Consider the following 9,521-nt stretch of genomic DNA (forward strand, 5'->3'; position numbering starts at 1 on the left):
TTCCTTTAGTGTCCTGGGAATGTGGATTATCAGTTCCTGGGGATGTGGAATATCAGACCCTTGGGGTGTGGATTATGAGACTGTGGGGGTGTGGATTATCAGACTGTGGGGGTGTGGATTATCAGACTGTGGGGGTGTGGATTATCAGACTGTGGGGGTGTGGATTATCAGACCCTGGGAGGGTGGATTATCAGACTGTGGGGGTGTGGATTATCAGACCCTGGGGGTGTGGATTATCAGACTGTGGGGGTGTGGATTATCAGAATGTGGGGGTGTGGATTATCAAACTGTGGGGGTGTGGATTATCAGACTGTGGGGGTGTGGATTATCAGACCCTGGGGGTGTGGATTATGAGACTGTGGGGGTGTGGATTATCAGAATGTGGGGGTGTGGATTATCAAACTGTGGGGGTGTGGATTATCAGACTGTGGGGGTGTGGATTATCAGACCCTGGGGGTGTGGATTATCAGACTGTGGGGGTGTGGATTATCAGACCCCGGGGGTGTGGATTATCAGACTGTGGGGGTGTGGATTATCAGAAAGTGGGGGTGTGGATTATCAAACTGTGCAGGTGTGGATTATCAGACTGTGGGGGTGTGGATTATCAAACTGTGCGGGTGTGGATTATCAGACTGTGGGGGTGTGGATTATCAGACTGTGGGGGTGTGGATTATCAGACCCTGGGGGTGTGGATTATCAGACTGTGGGGGTGTGGATTATCAGACTGTGGGAGTGTGGATTATTAGACTGTGGGGGTGTGGATTATCAGACTGTGGGAGTGTGGATTATTAGACTGTGGGGGTGTGGATTATCAGACCCTGGGGGTGTGGATTATCAGACTGTGGGGGTGTGGATTATCAGACTGTGGGAGTGTGGATTATTAGACTGTGGGGGTGTGGATTATCAGACCTGGGGGTGTGGATTATCAGACTGTGGGGGTGTGGATTATCAGAATGTGGGGGTGTGGATTATCAGACTGTGGGGGTGTGGATTATCAGACTGTGGGAGTGTGGATTATCAGACCTGGGGGTGTGGATTATCAGACTGTGGGGGTGTAGATTAACAGACTGTGGGGGTGTGGATTATCAGACCCTGGGGGTGTGGATTATCAGAACCTGGAGCGTGGATTATCAGACCCTGGGGGTTTGGATTATCAGACCCTGGGGGTGTGGATTATCAGACTGTGGGGGTGTGGATTATCAGACTGTGGGGGTGTGGATTATCAGACCCTGGGGGTGTGGATTATCAGACTGTGGAGGTGTGGATTATCAGACTGTGGGGGTGTGGATTATCAGACTGTGGGGGTGTGGATTATCCGACACTGCGGGTGTGGATTATCAGACCCTGGGGGTGTGGATTATCAGACTGTGGGGGTGTGGATTATCAGACTGTCGGGGTGTGGATTATCAGAATGTGGGGGTGTGGATTATCAGACTGTGGGAGTGTGGATTATCAGACCCTGGGGGTGTGGATTATCAGACCCTGGGGGTGTGGATTATCAGACTGTGGATTATCACTCCCCGTGCACTTTAATATCCCACCCAGTCTAATCCCACTCTCCCCCTCACTCCCCACACCCTTTAATTTCCCACCCAGTCTAATCCCACTCTCCCCCTCACTCCCCGTGCACTTTAATATCCCACCCAGTCTAATCCCACTCTCCCCCTCACTCCCCGCACCCTTTAATATCCCACCCAGTCTAATCCCACTCTCCCCCTCACTCCCCACACCCTTTAATATCCCACCCAGTCTAATCCCACTCTCCCCCTCACTCCCCGCACCCTTTAATATCCCACCCAGTCTAATCCCACTCTCCCCCTCACTCCCCGCACCCTTTAATATCCCACCCAGTCTAATCCCACACTCCCCCTCACTCCCCGCACCCTTTAATATCCCACCCAGTCTAATCCCACTCTCCCCCTCACTCCCCGCACCCTTTAATATCCCACCCAGTCTAATCCCACTCTCCCCCTCACTCCACACACCCTTTAATATCCCACCCAGTCTAATCCCAATCTCCCCCTCACTCCACACCCTTTAATATCCCACCCAGTCTAATCCAACTCTCCCCCTCACTCCCCACACCCTTTAATATCCCACCCAGTCTCAGTGTCAGGGACCCTATTTAAAGAGGAAGTCTCTCCATGAAGGATCCTGTTTAAAGAGGTAGTCTCCCTGTCAAGGAAAATTTTTAAAGAGGGAGTCTCTCTGTCAGCGAACCTGTTTAAAGAGGGTGTCTCTATGTCAGGAAACCAGTCTAAAGAGGGAGTCTCTCTGTCTGGGAACCTGTTTGAAGAGGGAGTCTCTCCTTCGGGGACCCTGTCTAAAGAGGGTGTCTCGCTATCATGAACCCTATTTAAAGAGGGAGTCTCTCCATGAAGGACCCTGTTTAAAGAGGTAGTCTCCCTGTCGGGGTCCCTGTTTGAAGATGGAGTCTCTCTGTCGGGGACACTGTTTAAAGAGGCAGTCTCTCTGTCAGGGACCCTGTTAAAAGAGTGATTCTCTATACTAGGGACACAGTTTAAAGAGGGAGTCTCTCTGTCGGGGACGCTGTTTAAAGAAGGAGTCTCTCTGTCAGCGAACCTGTTTAAAGAGGGAGTCTCTCTGTCATCGAACCTGTTTAAAGAGGGAGTCTCTCTGTCAAGGACCATTTTTAAAGAGGGAGTCACTCTGTTCTGGACCCTGTTTTAAGAGGGATTCTGTCAGGAAACCTGTCTAAAGAGGGAGTCTCTGTGTCTGGGACGCTGTTTAAAGAGGGAGTCTATCTGTAAGGGACTCTGTTTAAAGAGTGAATCTCTCTCTCAGAGATCCTGTTTAAAGAGGGAGTCTCTCTGTCAGGGACCCTGTTTAAAGAGGTTGTCTCTCTGTCAGGGACCCTTTTTAAAGAGGGAGTCTCTCTGTCGGGGACCCTGTTTAAAGAGGGAGTCTCTCTATCAGGGACCCTGTTTAAATAGGGAGTCTCTCCATCAAGGACCCTTTGTAAAGAGGGAGTCTCTCTGTCGGGGAACCTGTTTAAAGAGGGAGTCTCTCCATCAAGGAACCTGTTTAAAGAGGGAGTCTCCCTGTCGGGGACCCTGCTTAAAGAGGGAGACTCTCTGTTGACGACCTGGTTTAAAGAGGGAGTCTCTCTATCAGGGACCCTATTTAAAGATGGAGTCTCTCTGTCGGGGACCATGTTTAAAGAGGGCGTCTCTCTGTCAAGAACCCTGTTTAAAGAGGAGTCTCTCTGTCAGGGACCCTGTTTAAAGAGGGCGTCTCTCTGTCAAGAACCCTGTTTAAAGAGGGAGTCTCTCCTTCGGGGACTTTGTGTAAAGAGGGAGTCTCTCTGTCAGGGGACCCTGTTTAAAGAGGGATTCTCTCCGTCAGGGACCCTGCTTAAACGGGGTGTCTATCCGTCGGGGACTCTGTGTAAAGAGGGAATCTCTCTGATGTGGACCCTATTTAAAGAGGGACTCTCTCCATAAGGGACCCTGTTTAAAGATGGAGTCTCTCTGTCAGGGACCCTGTTGAAAGAGGGAGTCTCTCTGTCAGGGACCCTGTTTAAAGAGGGAGTCTCTCTGTTGGGGACACTGTTTAAAGAGGGAGTCTCTCTGTCAGGGACCCTGTTTAAAGAGGGAGTCTCTCTGTCTGAGACCCTGTTTAAAAAGGGAGTCTCTCTGTCAGGGACTAAGTTTAAAGATGGAGTCTCTCTGTTCTGGACCCTTTTTAAAGAGGGAGCCTATCCTTCGGGGATCATGTTTAAAGAGGGAGTCTATCTCTCGGGGAGTCTGTTTAAAGTTGGAGTCTCTCTGTCAGGTACCCTGTTTACAGAGGGCGTCTCTCTGTTCTTGACACTGTTTGAAGAGGGAGTCTGTCTGTCGTGGACCCTATTTAAAGAGGGATTCTCTCTGTCGGGACCCTGTTTAAAGAGGGAGTCTCTTTTTCAGGGACACAGTTTAAAGAATGGATCTCTCTGTCCGGGAGCATTTAAAGAGGGAGCATCTCTGTCATGGACCCTGTTTTAAGATGGAGTCTCTCTGTTAGGGACCCTGTTTAAAGACGTAGTCTCTATGTTAGAGACCCTGTTTAAAGAGGGAGTCTCTTCATCAGGGACCCTGTTTAAAGAGGGAGTCTCTCCTTAAGGGACCCTATTGAAAAAGGGAGTCTGTCTGTCAGGGACCCTGTTTAATAAGGGAGTCTCTCTGTTCTGGACACTGTTTGAAGAGGGAGTCTATCCATGATCGACCCTGTTTAAAGAAGGAGTCTCTCTATCAGGGAACCTGTTTGAAGAGGGAGTCTCTCTGTCGGGGACATTGTTTAAAGAGGGAGTCTCTCTTTCGGAGACCCTGTTTAAAGAGGGAGTCTCTCTGTCGGGGACCCTGTTTAAAGATGGAGACTCTCTCCGTTAGGAGACATCTTTCTGTGTCCCTCAGGGATATTAGTATTCTCTCTCCGCTCCCGCAATCAATCTTTCGAAATAATGATTGACGAAGATTTGATAAGAAAACTCCTTTATTGAGTTGTGATTAAAAGCAGCAGATTTCTTGCTGATGTTGGGTAAGGGCACTCAGTGTATAATCCTCCGGATGGATTGGATCTGTGATGTTGGACTGTGGGTCCCCCACTGTTTCCAGTGTTTAAACTCTCCGCAGTGACGATCATATTCCATGATGTACTGATACCCACGGTATCCTGGGAACTGATAGCATACCCACCTGCAGGAGAGGGTAAAGGAGAGAGGATTGTTAAACAGTTCACAATATAACCCTTCACCTTTCAGCCCCGAGACTGCACGGTTCAGAGGCTGACCTTTCACTCTTTTGGTTCTGTGACAGACAGTTGGTCACTCACATGACCTGTCACCCTGGGATTGGTGGAAGGAGACATTCACTGACCTTTCACCCTGTGGGTGGTGGATGGGGTCACTCACTGACCTTTCACCCTGGGGTTGGTGGAAGGAGACAACTCACTGACAACGCAACTGTCCAATATTCACATGGCCACTTCCTTTAGTGTCCTGGGAATGTGGATTATCAGTTCCTGGGGATGTGGAATATCAGACCCTTGGGGTGTGGATTATGAGACTGTGGGGGTGTGGATTATCAGACTGTGGGGGTGTGGATTATCAGACCCTGGGGGTGTGGATTATCAGACTGTGGGGGTGTGGATTATCAGACTGTGGGGGTGTGGATTATCAGACCCTGGGGGTGTGGATTATCAGACTGTGGGGGTGTGGATTATCAGACCCTGGGAGTGTGGATTATCAGACTGTGGGGGTGTGGATTATCAGACTGTGGGGGTGTGGATTATCAGACTGTGGGAGTGTGGATTATCAGAATGTGGGGGTGTGGATTATTAGACCCTGGGGGTGTGGATTATCAGACTGTGGGGGTGTGGATTATCAGACCCTGGGGCTGTGGATTATCAGACTGTGGGGGTGTGGATTATCAGAATGTGGGGGTGTGGATTATCAGACCCTGGGGTGTGGATTATCAGAATGTGGGGGTGTGGATTATCAAACTGTGGGGGTGTGGATTATCAGACTGTGGGGGTGTGGATTATCAGACCCTGGGGGTGTGGATTATCAGACCCTGGGGGTGTGGATTATCAGACTGTGGGGGTGTGGATTATCAGACTGTGGGGGTGTGGATTATCAGAATGTGGGGGTGTGGATTATCAGACTGTGGGGGTGTGGATTATCAGACTGTGGGAGTGTGGATTATCAGACCTGGGGGTGTGGATTATCAGACTGTGGGGGTGTAGATTAACAGACTGTGGGGGTGTGGATTATCAGACCCTGGGGGTGTGGATTATCAGACTGTGGGGGTGTGGATTATCAGAACCTGGAGCGTGGATTATCAGACCCTGGGGGTGTGGATTATCAGACTGTGGGGGTGTGGATTATCAGACTGTGGGGGTGTGGATTATCAGACTGTGGGGGTGTGGATTATCAGACCCTGGGGTGTGGATTATCAGACCCTGGGGCTGTGGATTATCAGAATGTGGGGGTGTGGATTATCAGACCCTGGGGGTGTGGATTATCAGACTGTGGGGGTGTGGATTATCAGACTGTGGGGGTGTGGATTATCAGACTGTGGGGGTGTGGATTATCAGACTGTGGGGGTGTGGATTATCAGACTGTGGGGGTGTGGATTATCAGACCCTGGGGGTGTGGATTATCAGACATTGGGGGTGTGGATTATCAGACTGTGGAGGTGTGGATTATCAGACTGTGGGGGTGTGGATTATCAGACTGTGGGGGTGTGGATTATCAGACTGTGGGGGTGTGGATTATCAGACCCTGGGGGTGTGGATTATCAGACTGTGGAGGTGTGGATTATCAGACTGAGGGAGTGTGGATTATCAGACCCTGGGGTGTGGATTAGCAGACCCTGGGGGTGTGGATTATCAGACTGTGGAGCTGTGGATTATCAGACTGTGGGGGTGTGGATTATCAGACCCTAGGGGTGTGGATTATCAGACTGTGGGGGTGTGGATTATCAGACCCTGGGGGTGTGGATTATCAGACTGTGGGAGTGTGGATTATCAGACCCTAGGGGTGTGGATTATCAGACTGTGGGGGTGTGGATTATCAGTGCCTGGGGGTGTGGATTATCAGACTGTGGGGGTGTGGATTATCAGACTGTGGGAGTGTGGATTATCAGACCCTGGGGGTGTGGATTATCAGACCCTAGGGGTGTGGATTATCAGACTGTGGGGGTGTGGATTATCAGAGCCTGGGAGTGTGGATTATCAGACTGTGGGGGTGTGGATTATCAGACTGTGGGGGTGTGGATTATCAGACTGTGAGGGTGTGGATTATCAGACTGTGGGGGTGTGGATTATCAGACTGTGGGGATGTGGATTATCTGACCCTGGGAGTGTGGATTATCAGACTGTGGGGGTGTGGATTATCAGACTGTGGGGGTGTGGATTATCAGACCCTGGGGGTGTGGATTATCAGACCCTGGGGGTGTGGATTATCAGACTGTGGGGGTGTGTATTATCAGACTGTGGGGGTGTGGATTATCAGACCCTGGGGTGTGGATTATCAGACTGTGGGGGTGTGGATTATCAGACTGTGGGGGTGTGGATTATCAGACTGTGGGGGTGTGGATTATCAGTCCCTGGGGGTGTGGATTATCAGACTGTGGTGGTGTGGATTATCAGAGCCTGGGGGCTTGGATTATCAGACTGTGGGGGTGTGGATTATCAGACTGTGGGGGTGTGGATTATCAGACTGTGGGGGTGTGGATTATCAGACTGTGGGGGTGTGGATTATCAGACTCTGGGGGTGTGGATTATCAGTTCAATTCTTCAATTCTTCAGCCAATTCCTTTGCTCTTCACTGTAACGTTCCCCCCCCCCCCTGTTTTGGTCTGTAAGGGGTTGTTTGTCTTTGCTAATCTCTTTCTCTTCACATACTTACGGAAGCGATCGAAGCAGAGGAGCTGGTACTTACGCTCCATTCTTAACCACCATGGACCCTACGTAGTTGTTGTTCCAGCCCATGGCTTGTAGGGATGGGTAGTCTTCGCAAAGATATTCATGACGCCCCACGAAGTTCTCACGTTCATAGATTTCCATGTGAGAGTCCGAGTGGCTCTGTCAGAAACGCGAGAGTCAGAACCCTACCTTCACTGACCCGGCCGTGACCTCCGACCCCGCTCACTGACCCCACCCCGACCTCCGTCCCCACTCACTGACCTCATACTGATGCCCAATCCCTGGCCACACCCTGACCCGGTGCTACCCCTTTGACCTGCCCCTTGCCCTCACTCATCGCCCTGAATTCCTTCAGGTGGAACTTTCCGGAACTTCTCCCCCCCCCCTCCCCGCTGGGGGTCTCTGTCGGGCAGGAACAAACCTGACCTCAATGCCGGAACCGGACCTGGACAGTGACTGTGACACGAAGACTGACCCCAATTCGGATCACGACCCGGAACCAAACCCTGACCCCAATTGGAAACTCAACTGCAAATGCAAACGTGACCCCCGCCAAGCTGAACTCCGACCCTGACCCTGATATTGACCCTACCCCCCCACACTCCGCGCCCCCCGACAGTGACCCTGAGCCCAGCCTCGAGCACCTGGACGTGACCTACCGCACAGTAGATGGGTCTGAAGGACATCATCCATTCCACATGGTAGGAGATACTCCCACTCCAGGCCTCCCATCGGGAATATTCGCCCCTTTCAAGGATAAACTGCTGACCTTCAAAGCCGTGGTGTTCATATCCCACCCATCTGAAAGAGGAGCAAGGGCATCAAACATTGTCCCAGGTATCAGAGCACAAGAAACAGGAGCAGGAGGGAGTCATTCAGCCCATCGAGGCTGCTTCATCCATCAAAAACATCATGGCTGATCTCATTGTGGTTCAGTCTATTCCCACTCTCCCCCTCACTCCCCGTGCACTTTAATATCCCACCCAGTCTAATCCCACTCTCCCCCTCACTCCCCGTGCACCCTTTAATATCCCACCCAGTCTAATCCCACTCTCCCCCTCACTCCCCGCACCCTTTAATATCCCACCCAGTCTAATCCCACTCTCCCCCTCACTCTCCGCACCCTTTAATATCCCACCCAGTCTAATCCCACTCTCCCCCTCACTCCCCGCACCCTTTAATATCCCACCCAGTCTAATCCCACTCTCCCCCTCACTCCCCACACCCTTTAATATCCCACCCAGTCTAATCCCACTCTCCCCCTCACTCCCCGTGCACTTTAATATCCCACCCAGTCTAATCCCACTCTCCTCCCTCACTCCCCGCACCCTTTAATATCCCACCCAGTCTAATCCCACTCTCCCCGTCACTCCCAGCACCCTTTAATATCCCACCCAGTCTAATCCCACTCTCCCCCTCACTCCCCGCACCCTTTAATATCCCACCCAGTCTAATCCCACTCTCCCCTCACTCCCCGCACCCTTTAATATCCCACCCAGTCTAATCCCACTCTCCCCCTCACTCCCCGCACCCTTTAATATCCCACCCAGTCTAATCCCACTCTCCCCCTCACTCCCCGCACCCTTTAATATCCCACCCAGTCTAATCCCACTCTCCCCCTCACTCCCCGCACCCTTTAATATCCCACCCAGTCTAATCCCACTCTCCCCCTCACTCCCCGTGCACTTTAATATCCCACCCAGTCTAATCCCACTCTCCCCCTCATTCCCTGCACCCTTTAATATCCCACCCAGTCTAATCCCACTCTCCCCCTCACTCCCTGCACCCTTTAATATCCCACCCAGTCTAATCCCACTCTCCCCGTCACTCCCTGCACCCTTTAATATCCCACCCAGTCTAATCCCACTCTCCCCCTCACTCCCCACACCCTTTAATATCCCACCCAGTCTAATCCCACTCTCCCCCTCAATCCCCGCACCCTTTAATATCCCACCCAGACTAATCCCACTCTCCCCGTCACTCCCTGCACCCTTTAATATCCCACCCAGTCTAATCCCACTCTCCCCCTCACTCCCCGCACCCTTTAATATCCCACCCAGACTAATCCCACTCTCCCCCTCACTCCCCGCACCCTT

The 9,521-nt window shown here is 51.6% G+C and overlaps 1 protein-coding gene across 1 annotated transcript; it reads right to left on the reverse strand.

The window, feature by feature from the left end:
- Positions 1 to 4,546: 4,546 nt before the first annotated feature.
- Positions 4,547 to 8,226, reverse strand: LOC121273555 (beta-crystallin A3-2-like; the record flags this gene model as incomplete). The annotated part of the gene is made up of 3 exons (XM_041180728.1): positions 4,547 to 4,694; positions 7,442 to 7,584; positions 8,085 to 8,226. Coding segments are annotated over 3 exons (433 nt in total), but the record flags the coding sequence as incomplete, so codon positions are not given.
- Positions 8,227 to 9,521: the final 1,295 nt, after the last annotated feature.

Source organism: Carcharodon carcharias (genome assembly GCF_017639515.1).
Source record: "Carcharodon carcharias isolate sCarCar2 chromosome 24 unlocalized genomic scaffold, sCarCar2.pri SUPER_24_unloc_6, whole genome shotgun sequence".
NCBI lineage: Eukaryota > Metazoa > Chordata > Chondrichthyes > Lamniformes > Lamnidae > Carcharodon > Carcharodon carcharias.